This window comes from Aulonocara sp. 'chitande type north' Nkhata Bay, linkage group LG6 (genome assembly GCF_057382095.1).
Source record: "Aulonocara sp. 'chitande type north' Nkhata Bay isolate Kocher_YH1m ecotype deep benthic linkage group LG6, A_spYH_male_GT1.1, whole genome shotgun sequence".
NCBI lineage: Eukaryota > Metazoa > Chordata > Actinopteri > Cichliformes > Cichlidae > Aulonocara > Aulonocara sp. 'chitande type north' Nkhata Bay.
In genome coordinates, this window is record NC_141349.1 from 34,789,229 (window position 1) to 34,802,353 (window position 13,125).

The 13,125-nt window shown below is 39.1% G+C and overlaps 1 protein-coding gene across 3 annotated transcripts; it reads right to left on the reverse strand.

Annotated features, from left to right (window-relative positions):
- Positions 1 to 842: 842 nt before the first annotated feature.
- gprc5bb (G protein-coupled receptor, class C, group 5, member Bb) lies at positions 843 to 12,072 on the reverse strand. 3 transcript variants are annotated; one of them, XM_086296546.1, is made up of 5 exons: positions 11,897 to 12,063; positions 11,244 to 11,794; positions 9,401 to 10,511; positions 4,243 to 4,355; positions 843 to 4,119 (listed from the first exon to the last, which is right to left on the reverse strand). In XM_086296546.1, exons 3-5 carry the CDS (start codon positions 10,509 to 10,511, stop codon positions 4,075 to 4,077), a joined length of 1,269 nt encoding a protein of 422 aa, XP_086152672.1. In that variant the 5' UTR covers positions 11,244 to 11,794; positions 11,897 to 12,063; the 3' UTR covers positions 843 to 4,074. The 3 variants fall into 3 exon arrangements, with proteins under 3 accessions (XP_086152672.1, XP_086152673.1, XP_086152674.1); XM_086296547.1 differs by having other exon boundaries at positions 11,244 to 12,063; XM_086296548.1 differs by lacking the exons at positions 843 to 4,119; positions 4,243 to 4,355 and adding an exon at positions 6,248 to 8,731 and having other exon boundaries at positions 11,897 to 12,072.
- Between the last annotated feature and the right edge of the window lie 1,053 nt (positions 12,073 to 13,125).

Consider the following 13,125-nt stretch of genomic DNA (forward strand, 5'->3'; position numbering starts at 1 on the left):
AGTGAATTCACCCTGCTGACTTCTGTTACAACCAGGGATTAAAATGGTCTGAAATGATGTGGCACCTTAAGTAAATTAGTAATTTACATCTCTTTAACGCATGATAAAATCAAGCCACTTAATTATTCATGTTTTGTGTCCAGCATTCTTACAAGCCTTTCTAAACATAGGCTCACCCCCCCCCCCCCCCCCCCCCCCGACATCCCCTTTAGTCTAAACAAAGCCAGAAGCCAGCGACAGGTCTCCGATGCCTTTATTAACATGTAACCCTCCCCCTGCAACCTCTTGTAGCCAGCCATTGCAGATCCAGCCATTAGCTTTATACTCTTCCATGTGCATGACAGTCATTTTGACCAAGCATACAGTTTTCTGTCACCCAGCTTTCATTTTGGAAATGGACGTTTAAGAAGCCGCATCCGAATCCAGCTCTGCTCCTAGTAGCTAGCTGCAATCCTCCTCCATCTCCATCATCCAGCAGGCCATGCTTTTGCAGGTCCCTGACGTTCTTACTACTGAAAGCTTACTTATTTTTAGAAGACTCCCACATGCAGTGAGGATTTTTGGCTATTTATGTGATATGACTTGGCTCGTGATTTAACATAACACAGAGAAGGGGGATGTGTGTGCCTTCATATCAGTAGTTTCAGTCCTACTAAATAACACTCAAAGCTAATGATATAGCTTAAGTATCATAAGCAGATTTGCATATATATTAAGTTTTAAAATACACTCTAGATCAGGATTGTTAAGGAGAATGTGTGGACTAATATGTGGACCAATTTTAAGGATAATCTTTTCAGGAAACATACATTTATATGCTTGAAGTGTTGCTTGGAAACCAGTTTGGTGTTAAAACAGTTGCACCATTTCTTTCTTTATTTGTGATTCAGTTACAGTGCACTGAACACTTGACGACGATACATCTGAACTAGATGTAGTAGTACCTGACTTTATAGTTATCCCAACAATAAAAACAACAACACCAGGGTATATTTAACAGAATAGGTGCACTGATGTATTAGTCACTTTGTGCAAATCACATTACAGACATTCATGTTATGCTGCCATAAAACAGTGACAGAGCTATCATTATAAGAGGATCTCAAAAAAGAAATACCAGTGCTTTTTCACATTTGGAACAACTACAGTACATGTTTAAAAATCAGTTATATAGGCTTAATACATTAAAAAAAATCCTACAATGATCATATTTTCATTGTACTATATTAGAACACAAGGCTTTACACAAAAGTAAAATCACTCACAGTTTAGTTGTTTAGTGTTATAGTAAGAAGAAATGGTCTCAAGATTAGAGAAGAACATTGTGAGACCTGCTTTTCAACCTCATTTTACTAACTTGTTCAGGATTGGATTCAGAATTCAGTCTCAAAGTTAACTGAGTCTTAATAGGTTAAATTCAACACAAACTTTTCAGCATTGTAATTAAATGGGCTTGATTTACTAAACAGGACAAAATAGTGCGTGAGCACGATCCCCAAATAGCACTTACAGGTGTGGTTAGTTATCTAAACACACCCACTTTCAGTTCATTATAATATCAATTGCAAAAAATGTGATATGCTGTTTTTCAGTGTAAAATATCACGACTAGATCGGTCACAAAAATCTCTGAAATCCCACCTCTGACATGCAATCTTGTTACTGCAATGTCTTTGTTAATACTGATGTTACTTTTTTTTCACACCAAAACCCAATTTCTGCTTGTGCAATACGTCAGCAAATCTGGCCCAAAATATCAAAGGTTTCCAGTTAAATTTACAGTTATGCCAAATCTTTTCATTTTGTTTCATGGAATTTAAAGTTTAACTGTAAAGTGGGAAGAAAATGCAAGAAAACCCTTTGGAATTATCAAAATAACCCTACATGTAAACTTACATGTGATATCCCACATAGTGTTATCATTTTGGGCCACTTTTGTTTCTGTTGCGCCTGGGACTCCACCAAGTGATCACCACCATTAAGCTTCAGTATAATGTAAGGATGGGTGGTATTAACCTGAAGTCTAGTAGAGGTTAGGTAAGAAGGTAATAATGAGAACAATAAGCCTAACCTGAAGTAAAATCATCATCTCTGTCTTGCCAACATACCATAAAGCCTGCTTTGTTGTCATTTTGACTGAGGTGGGACCATAATACACAAAATTAATGTTTTGTTGTAGTCAAAAAATGTGAAACAACCGATTAAGACCTTAAACTCATAGGGGAAGTTCTTACAAAGGTGGGAATCAAGGGAGCCCAGACTTTTATAAATTTTGACTTCTTTTTGCAACATCAAGGGCCCCTGCTGACCGTTAGAAAGAACCCATGTTTAAGGCACTTTGGCACTAGCTTTACTTATCAGACTCAGAAGCTACAGCCATCTTTTATATACATTTTATGGCTTTCTGGAATGAATTTATTAACCAGTGTACTACAGAATGATTTCAGTGAAATATAATCCTAAAATGAACCCAGGAGCATCGTTATATGACAGTTTAGGGAGGTATAAGATCCAAGGTTCATCATTTTTCCTTTGTCAATATATATATTCACTATGTTTAATGAAGACTAATGACAGCTGTTTATTTCTCACCACCAGTTAATGGATAAAAACCCAATAAAAAAATTTAGATTTTTAATTCCAAAGGGTTTACTTTTTCTGCCATTTTTAAGATTTTATCATACATCTAAAAAATGTTGATAATGCACAATAAACTCTGCAAGACAAAACAGTCTGACCACAGAAACGGTTACCTGTTTCTTTTAGGTTTACACATACCTGGCCTTCCTCAGCAACGGGATTTGCTTGATTGTCCAGAAATTGTTTTATTTTTAAATGTAAATTTTCTGACTTATTGGCTTAGAGGGGTGAGACTGTTTTGTCAATGATCTCTCCAATGCCAATTTATTAGAAACACAAACAACTGGTCATTTTCTTTAGTATACAGTTATTAAAATTCTAGAAAACAAAACACTTATGTTTTGACAAAATACATTACCTTTAAACTGTGCTTTTACATGCATGTCCAGTAATGTCAAATATCACAATTCCCAGATGTAATCAGTGCTGATAAAGTGCAAAATTACAGCCACTAACAGTAAACCCTATTTACTAATACTGCAGGATTAGTGCTGCAGTATTAAATGGCTTTTTATCATAGGCTTATTAAAAATTAACCTTGTTTAAAAAAAAACAATCCACAAGCTGTAGAGTTTTTATTCACCTTTTAAAATCTATTTGATAGTCCTCCACAGCCCTGCACGAGATCTGCTGAATACAAAGCCTTTATGAGTAAACACTGTGAATGTGGCAAACTGCCCAACAGTACTTATATTGGAAAGGCGAGGGATAGAGAGAAAATCACTATGCGAATCCTTTGGGACTTTCCAGGATGAAAAACAGAGGCTGTGCAAGCATTGTGGGTGTAAGCAGGTATTTTACATACCTATCCTAACAGCTTATTTGTAGTTGTAGCTTGAATGCAAACAAAAAAATAATAATAATAATAAATGACATACAAAGTGCATTTTTATGAAGTAAGCATGGTTGATAAACAAAAGTTAGAATGTTGCAGCACTGGTTTGGTGCTGCTCAGGCAAAAGAGTTTACCTCAACACATTCAAGTCTTCCTCTAAGCTCAACTCTGTCATGGTTTAACAACAGGTCATTCAATATGTCTCTTTTAATATAATATAATTTAAAAAAAACACTTTAAATATAACATTTAGTTGTGCTAATAGACTTCTTGTTCTTGTGTGTATGTATTATAATTCAGATTACACGTGTTCATCGAAAAATGCATCATCGAAAAATATCACTTTACTGAGAGATGTCGCTTTCTCTTCCCTCTCTTGTTCCTTTACATCCATCAAAAAAGCCTTCGGGAAAATGTAGGCAAAAATACCACTAGTTTCTTTTTAAAATGCCAAATCTGCACATGTGTGGCAAAAAACACAAACACAGTAAACATAGCTATCTCTTATGAAGTCGCTTCTTTGTGATATGTACCGTCTTTAATACTTCTTCCCTCAAAAATGTGACTGAAGTGTGTCCTCTTCAACATTTGCCCCGTATATTACCATAACCGTCGTCCAGTGTAGTTAACTGGGGCTGTGGGCATCTATAAGACACGAACAAGTAGTGAGAAAGTACAGCATTCTACTGTATCTAATCTACTGTACAGTCATGTTATTCCAGAGTGATTTAGAGGCAAAAACGCAGTTTGTGTTTATGGCATACTTACTGTACCACCGTTCATCACTAGAGCCATCTCGGTAGGTTGGTAGACATGCCCTCTGAAGGCGATACCAGGACGCATACTTCCATGGCTACCGTGGTATGTTCCGCTTCGGAGAGCTGGCACGCACACACACAAAAGATGCATTTGGTACTAAGAATAACCAATGTGTCATCTGATTATAATTATTACATAACCTTGAAAGTCCAAGCAGCTGACTTTAAGTATAACTTTCATACTGATCATATACCTTTTTGTGATCTTTATTTGGATGAATAAACTACAGCCATGTGAAAGAGAAACTTGTCAGAGGGCTCTGCATTGTGTCAGCCACTAAGTACACCCTTACTGCTTCCATAAGAATTAAAAGGGTAAGTGGCATCCAGTTGCTGCTAATCAAATGCACTTGATTTGTTGATCACTGGTTCGTGTGGCACCAACCACATGGGTTGGTGGTTTGTTGATCTGAAGCATTCAGGTGCCACAATCTTCCCAGCAAACATCCCAGTAAATTCACCCCAAGGTAAGGCCGTGTAGTGCTTAGAGGAAAAAATAACAAACAGCTGCATCTCAGACTCTACAACACTCAGTTAACTTGCAAAATATTTAAATTCTTGACAGCACAGTTAAAAAAGACAAGAAGTATGGCTTGTTTAGAAGGGCTGTCAGAATAATATCGTTCGGACAGACAAAATTAAAGTGAAGATGAATTCAGTTCTACATTTTGACTCATTTGAATTAATTGAACACTTGTTTTGTTGCCTTCTTTGTTCTGTTCTCTTTTCATGTCATGCATTTATTTCCCACACTTGTTTTCTCAGTTACTTCATGCCTACTGATTCTGTCTTTGTCCTTTCTGCCTCTGTTCTTTTCTACAGGCATCTCTGTTTCCTGCATGTTTCTGATTTGCAGTAACTTACAAACCTGCTCAGTACATACTGTTGCTGTTGCTCAGTGCCCTTTGTTTCACTCTGCTTTTATAGACAGATTGAGGCAGATGACTGCTCATACTCAGTCTAGTGACGTCCAAGGTTTCTTCTTGTTAGCGTTCATATTAAGTCTCCTGCAAAGACTGAACACTTTAAATTTGCTGGCGTTCTGATTTGTATAAGTTCATTTCATGCCGCACTATGTGACATGGATTTAATATACCTGGGCTGGAAATCAAGTTTGGTTCATGTAGACTCTGTGCTTAATGAAAACTGCTCTGTCACGAGCTATGACGCTTTGCTATTTGTTTCCACTACATTCCCTTAGTTGCTTTCACAAAGGCAGCTGTTGACATGCTGTATTTAAAAAAAAAGGTACTGCTGGTGTTGAGTTGATTAGTGCGTCATTTCAGCTGCATTCCTGGTTGGCTGGTTATTTAATTGAAGTAGGTCACAGCTACCGTGAAATTGTGAGATAGTTATCCTTGATTTCTAACACTGTCAGAATTTTGTCCCAGGCTATCTTTGGTTGCGAGACCATTACAACAGCCAACTTTAACATCTCTCACTGTGCAATGCAGGATCTCATGTTTTGAATTTTTTTAGTAAGTCAGACATGTTAGCAGCCCAACCTCAGTCTCTTAGCAACTTTCTGAAGTCACTACAAGTACAGTGTTGTGTCTTGATGCATGCTCAGTCATCCAGGTAAGTAAATCTCCAAAAGTTGGTTCTGTTCATCTGGACGTAGCGTTTTGTGGGAGAAACGCTTCGTCACTCATCCAAGTGACTTCTTAATTTAATTAATTTAAATTAATTTAATTTAATCTTAATTGTGCAAATTCTCATGACCATTGATCAACAGCCACTGATCAAAGCCCACTGATCAATGGCCATGAGGACCATTCACACAGAGTTGGGGAATGGCTGCAATCACAGCATTGTAAGGTGGTGACAGATGTACCCTTAGGCCCCTCCTCGATTCAGAGATGGTCTTTCCCTTTTCACTGCGGAGTCCTGGCCTGACGAGGTGGCTCTACCTCATCAGGCCAGGACTCTGCAGTCTATTTACACCTACAGCCAGTGGACACTCTTTCAAGGATGAGGATGTACACATCCTGGACAGGGAGGAACGCTGGTTTGAGCGCGGAGTCAAGGAGGCCATTTACGTGAAAAGGGAAAGACCATCTCTGAATCGAGGAGGGGCCTAAGGGTACATCTGTCACCACCTTACAATGCTGTGATTGCAGCCATTCCCCAACTCTGTGTGAATGGTACTCATGGCCATTGATCAGTGGGCTTTGGTCAGTGGGCTTTGGTCAGTGGCTGTTGATCAATGGTCATGAGAATTTGCACAATTAAGATTAAGGAACTGACCTCCCAGCCCATTGTTCCTTCACTGGGCTGGTTTCAGTCATTATGCAAATGTACTGGTTATAAGATTGGGGAAACCTGCAGTCAGCTGAGACTGAAGAAGTCATTTGGATGAGTGACGAAGCGTTTCTCCCACAAAACGCTACGTCCAGATGAACAGAATCAACTTTTGGAGATACAGTGTTGTGTCTGCACTGTCTTGTGTCTGTATCGTGTATCGACTTAAAAGACATGTGCTTGATGAAGAACGGTTTGATAAACAAGCCCCTTTCCAGTGTTTTTGAAAGGCGTAGCTAATATCAAATCAAAAATGAGCATGTACTTTTTTTAAATTCTCAGTTTCAGCATGTTTTGCAAACATTGCATTCTTTCTTTATTTCCATTGTTTAGACTGTCTGCATTCATTTTTACAGTTTCACCTGAGCAGTGGTCTGATTGGAGTATATAAAAACACCTGTATGGTTATGACTGAATCACTTCCTACTTAGCTTTTCCTCATGGAATGTGACCTCATTAGTTTAGTCCTTATGTATTATTTATAAGCCATAAAATGTGCAGATCTGCATTTTGGTTGGGTTTGTAGAGAGTAAGTGGAATCCCATGTTTTTCTCTCTTCATGAATACATTCCACATTACAGACACTGAAACAAAAAGATGACAAAACATTTCCCATTTCCCAGCAATGTAAGATCTGTGTTATCATTTTTATGGCACAATAAGATAATGCACAACTTGTTTGTGTTAAATATCTGTGCTATGTTGTATTTACTGTTTATTTAAGTGCAACAATTCAAGAAGAATCTAAGTTTTTCTTAGTCTACAGTATGTTCCATTTTTACACGTTTGAATTGTCTTTTGTTTTTTATTTGTTTCATTTATGTTAGGGGAAATAAATTAAACTCAAAACCAATAGTTTAACCTAGAGATTTAGTAATACTACTTTGAAAAGTCATTTGGTTACATGTGTAGGTGCACAGAGTTTGTCTATGGAGACCTGGATGGAGAGTAAAGACCTGCTAAACTGTGAATCATTTTTTAATAAATGTTATGACTGTGTCAGAAATTCCAGAATGATTCACTACATATACTAACCTTAATAGTGAATGATAAAACATGTAACAATAGAATGAGACTCAAACTTCTCATTTGACTGAGATTTTTTTTTAGCAAAATTCTTCTGAACTGTATTTCCCATGTGCCCCAGTTCAAAGGTACACGTATCCCACAGTGCCTCACAAGAAACTGTACAACGGAAGGTCACCATCCAGCCCTCGCATACTATCAAATACTGCATCAAAAGAAAAATGAGAGCAGTGCTGTAACTTAAACTGTCTTGAAAGGATTTGTTAGTATTGCTCAGTATATTATGTCTTAATCACAAAAATGCTTAGCAGTATTTATTTATTTTGCTGATTTTGATCTTTCATTTAAATGATGCATTAGCAATTATGCAATAAATTGGCACTTAGAAAGTCACACCATTAGTGTCCAAGAGTGTTTGCTGTTGGTGGTGTTTTTCTTTTTTCCATTTTGCGACTGAGCTCAGTTCACACTCGTCTACATAACATGACTTAATATGGAGCAGCGAATGGGAATGAGACACAAGCAGTATTTTTATTGTTGTTTGGTTCTTTTGTTTGTATGGGGTTTCTGTTGTTTTTTTTTTCATAAACTGAGAAGTGGATAATTTTTAGGTATTACACACACTCACCAGCTGCCCTTACAAACTCACGGTTTTTAAAACATAGCTTAGACTACATTATCAGTTATATAACTAAGAGAAACCTTTACCTTTTACTTTCAACCACAAATTAAATTCTCTTTTAAATTTCTCTTTCTTCTAGATCTGACTGCCTATTAAGAAGTCTAAAAGGATCACCAAATATCATCATCATGCTGGAGACTGCATGTGCCTTTCTATTCCCTTCACTCTTTGTTTATCCTGGCTTATCGAGGCTTAGCTCTTCATCTGTGCATCTCGCTTCAAATAAATATAGCGAGCAATCAAAGTGAGATGACTCATAACTGTACTGCAGTAAAAGCCTGTTGAAAAATCAGACATTTTCTGAGGTTTAATTGGATTCTTCCCATACAGTACCTAGAAATGAGCTTCCCTGTCTGTAAATAAGACTACTTGCCATTCATGGTTGGATGGTGATGTAGTTTTTTTCATGTATGATGAATGGAAAACTGGCCTGCAATTCAAAGTAGGATTAGTTCAGTTATTACTGTAAAAAAAAAAGAAGGTGATTAAAAGCAGAGGATTGACAAGCAGCAAAGAAGGCAGTAGTGTGTCATGCACCATAACCATGTACCCATCAGATTTTTCATTTTCAGTCTCCGCTTGACTTGAAATATTTTGGTTAACCTTGTGTTTTCATGAACTCGTGAGAGGCTCAAAGAGTTTTAATGGGAAAAATGTAAATGTGGTTGTAAGATACCAATTTTTATATCTAATTGATATTCAGATTGATCTAACATAATTTTATTTTAATTAATATTCTTTTATAAATTATTAATAAAACTAATTTGGAACTGTAACATTAAATGTATTCAATCAATTAAAACGATTTATTTCAATTTTATGTAACATGTCTGAGATTTTAAAAAGACAAACCACATGAATTACTTTTGTTGTTTTCTCCTTTTTCATTTCTCTTCATAAGGTTGTCACGGTCCCCATTTTTGTTGCCAGTTGCCTAGCAACAGTGGTCTCATAATTTACTGTAAAACACTCAAATGCTAAACGTATTTTGCTCTCAACCTAACATATTGAAACTATGACCTAATAAGTTCCCTTTTTTGTTAGATTAGTTATCTCTGTCACTCAGGTATAGACATGCACACACGTCACATAGGCTTACTTGCACTGTGTTCCTCCATTGAAAAGGCCTGGTTCTCTTGGAAGGATCGGTGCGAATGTGCAGGGAGCTCATCTCCGTAATGTGAAGGAGGAGACGTGTGACTGGTGTCAAAGAAGTCTTGCGTGTCGGATTGTGAAGTTTTCAGGAGACACAGGTGAGTCTCTGGGACAGCGTGGAACAGGAGCAGAAGCCATCCCTGAATAACCAGGGCGACAGCCAGTGCAGGCTCATCGAACACTTTTGCATCCTTATTCCCCCCTCCCTTCTCTCTGTTCCCCCTTCCCCTTAACGTCTGGCTGCCGTAAAGGTAAAACCCCAGCCAGGCCACCCATAGTAATGCTGATGCGAGACTGGACAGGACGAGCCAGATTGCGTTACACTTCCATTTCCGTCTTTCACTATCTCCTTCTCTGTCTTCGTCATTGCCACTTCCTCCATCTACTGCCAGCTCTCCACCACACAGCACCACCCCAAGAGAGAGACCCATGGCTATGAGAAGAAGCCCCAAAGTGTAACTGCAGGTAAGGGCAAAGTCTAAAGGTGGATATTCACAGGCTGGGTGACCCTCCCTAACTACAGTCAGCAGCACCCATTCGGCAGAGATTATCCCCTGAACCAAGGCCAAGGCCAGACCGAGTGCTGCAAGGGAGCTGCCAGATGGGCTTGCCTTTCCAGCTACCAGCCTCCTGAGCCTCACACCCTGCACCAGTAAGCTGGAAAAGCAGAGGGCAAAAAGGGGTCCCCAAAAGGCCCTTCGAACCACACAGAGCGCCTGGTTCTTCCCCACCAGGAAAGCCAGAGAGATGGTAAAAAGCCCAAGAAGTGTGCCCAGAAGCAGGAGTAGAGGCCCCAGGCTGGAGCGCTTGGCAGGATCAGAAATGGAGCGCATCTTGACTAGCAGGAGCACAGCGAGGACCACTGATGTGAGACCACCGCTGCAGGCCACAGTTTCCAGAACAACACCCCAGACTGATTCCAGGTCGCAGAGCACCCTGTATGGAGGATCCACATCCACACTACATCCCCGGGGAGGAGGTGGCGGAGGAGAGGGGTGGGATGACCCATAGCAAATGAGTGGCAGGAGGCAGATGATAATGTGGCTGAGAGCCATCTTAGAGACAGAGACAGAAAACAGTGTACTGGTGAGAAGAGACAGAGAAAGGGTTAAAAGAAAGAGACAAAGATACAAGTACAGGAAGGTTACACTGGGGTGAAAGCTCCAGAGAAGAGGGAGGCAGGGATGTGAGTGTGAAGGTAAATTTCTGCATATTAGTTCCTACTGCATCCTCACAACACCGTAGAAACAGCAGTCAATATCTGTTAACATCCAATATACCTGTTGTGTGAGATGTTTCAAACACACACAGACACATACTCGTGCATTCAATCCACACGACAGACCTGCTTTTAGCACTGGGCAATAGTTTCCATGGAAACGGGAAACAGCGTGGGCTGGCTACATTGCACACTGGGCTTTTGAGAAGTCGAGTTCAGTACCCCAAATCACAGAAAAACATAGGAGTATGCACACACACACACACACACACACACACACACAGACTCAGTGTTTGTACTGATTACTGAGAATCACATTGGTTAAAAGGTTTCCTTAGAATGACTCCAATCACAGTATAAACCCAATCAATTCAACATTGTACAAAAAAGTTTTAACCCTCAAACTGTAAACAAGCAAAGGCAGAAATGTCCTTTTAAGGTCTGAAACTGAAATACAAGAATAAGTTAATACACATAATGAACACAAGCACAAACCAAATAAAAAAAATAAACAAAACATCATCAAAATTTCAACACAGTTTGATTTTTCTAAGAATCTCCAACTCACCTCAGATAAAGTCTTCACTTGATTTCCTATTATTGAGGGTGCAGAGGTATCATAATTTTCCACAAATCATTTTTGGCATCACTTCACTTAGTTGAAGTAATTTTGTATTCCCTGTTAATGAAATCCTTGAGGCAGCAGAAACAAGTCGGTTTCCATTTTGTCTTTCAAAATGTCGCTGTCTGTGCTCACAGCTTCCACTGTTTTAAAGTACAAAATAACACAATTTGAAAGACCAGTAAATGTCCTGCTGATGCACTGACTTGTCCAGCTGCTCCAAGAAGAATCCACAATTATGATGCATGCCTTGATACTTCACACACCCACACAGTCAAATATATCTTCTGTCTCTTTCACTCGTCTCTCTCACTCTCTGCCTCACTCTCTCGCTCCCTCTGTCGTCTTTCTATCCATTCTGTCTGCATGTCTGCGCCGCTCTCTCTCCCTGCTTCACACTGAATCTGTGGAGGTGTCAGAGATGCAATCCCAGCTTACTTTCGTTCACCCACACACTGGGAGTATGTTGAGTATGATTTGCAGATGCACCTGTATAACTAGGAAGAAGATAGGAAATAAGTGCAGTACACAAACATCTCACAGTCAGCCCAGGATTAGTCACTAATTTGCACATTCAAGCTCCCACGTCTTCCTCTTACCACTTGTAAAAGTCTTCTGCACACCCATAGTTGTGGGAGGTATAGATTCATCTTTCATCAATAAATTATACCAAAGCTATTTTTTCAGGTGGCAAGGTGTCTATTGATGGTTTGCATGTGTCAACATGATATAAAATGATGGGTGTCATGTGGTCAGTCTACACAGGTGAGCCTTGTGGCCATGTATCTATTCTAGTAGAGTGTTGCATAATCTTCTGGAAGACATGATTCAGCCAAGTCTGCTTAGACAGGATTAATCCTTTACCCTGCATGTGATGTTAGAAAGGGACACGGCATTGGGAAAGTCATAATGAGCAGCTACCATTGTCACTGAGCCAGTTTGGATTAGTGTGTGAGAAACTGGTTCTGACAGATGTATGAGCTCAGTGATAGTGAGCAGGCAGGAAAAAACAAAGCTGGTTTGTGGTACACAAATAAGTAAAGCATAGACTGTATAAAAAAAGGACATAGCCATGATTTGTAAAGTTGTGAAGTCTTAATTCGAGGATTTCTGTCACGACCTTGTTGATTACATGGAAGTGAGCATAATGTGGAGTGCTAGGTCGTCTGCTAATGCTAGCAAGCTGCATCCATAGACTCAATAAACAGACCCACATACCTCCTTATTACTATTAACAAAATACTGCTCACCAGAAATGTTGCACAGACCTCCTGAGCAGACTGGTAATATAGAAAGCCATTGTCTTTGGTCAGCAGGGAGCATTAAAAATGTTCCAAGAGGCACCAAGATTCTGTGCTTGAATGAGCTGAGGGGAAGCGCCAGTTAAAGGTAATATCTCCATAACTATAATAACTTTATGCAGCTATTAAGATTTGGTAAGTTATCTGCCGAGATCAAAACTTTATTTATTTTGATACATTTCTTTATTATGCTCTAATTTAATACGGCAGTCTACGAGGATCAACTGTTTTGGAGACAGCTTCAAGTGGCCATTAGACGAGCTTAATTTTCAGTGCTGGACAACAAGTATGCACACTAGTGTCATGCTGAGTCGATCATGTCAGTGTAATCCAGATAATGAGCCCTCACATGCAGGCAAGCAGCAGCTTAAGTTTATAATTATAGATGAATAGAGTGATTGTGAGGGACCAAGCAGCCAACGCAAAGAGGACACAAGCAAAAATATCTTCAAAAAGGGTTTTCTTTATTTTAACCCTCAAAAAGTCCAAAATTAACAAAATTCAAAACCATACTTAGCAGGCCCATA

Excerpts from the sequence above, each read along its gene's own strand:
- gprc5bb (XM_086296546.1), bottom strand. The coding sequence starts at position 10,511 with ATGGCTCTCAGCCACATTATCATCTGCCTCCTGCCACTCATTTGCTAT. Across the intron at positions 4,356-9,400 it reads AATGGAGGAACACAGTGCAA|CTCTCCGAAGCGGAACATAC; the intron begins GTAAGCCTATGT and ends TGTGCGTGCCAG. Across the intron at positions 4,120-4,242 it reads TAGTGATGAACGGTGGTACA|ATGCCCACAGCCCCAGTTAA; the intron begins GTAAGTATGCCA and ends CGTGTCTTATAG.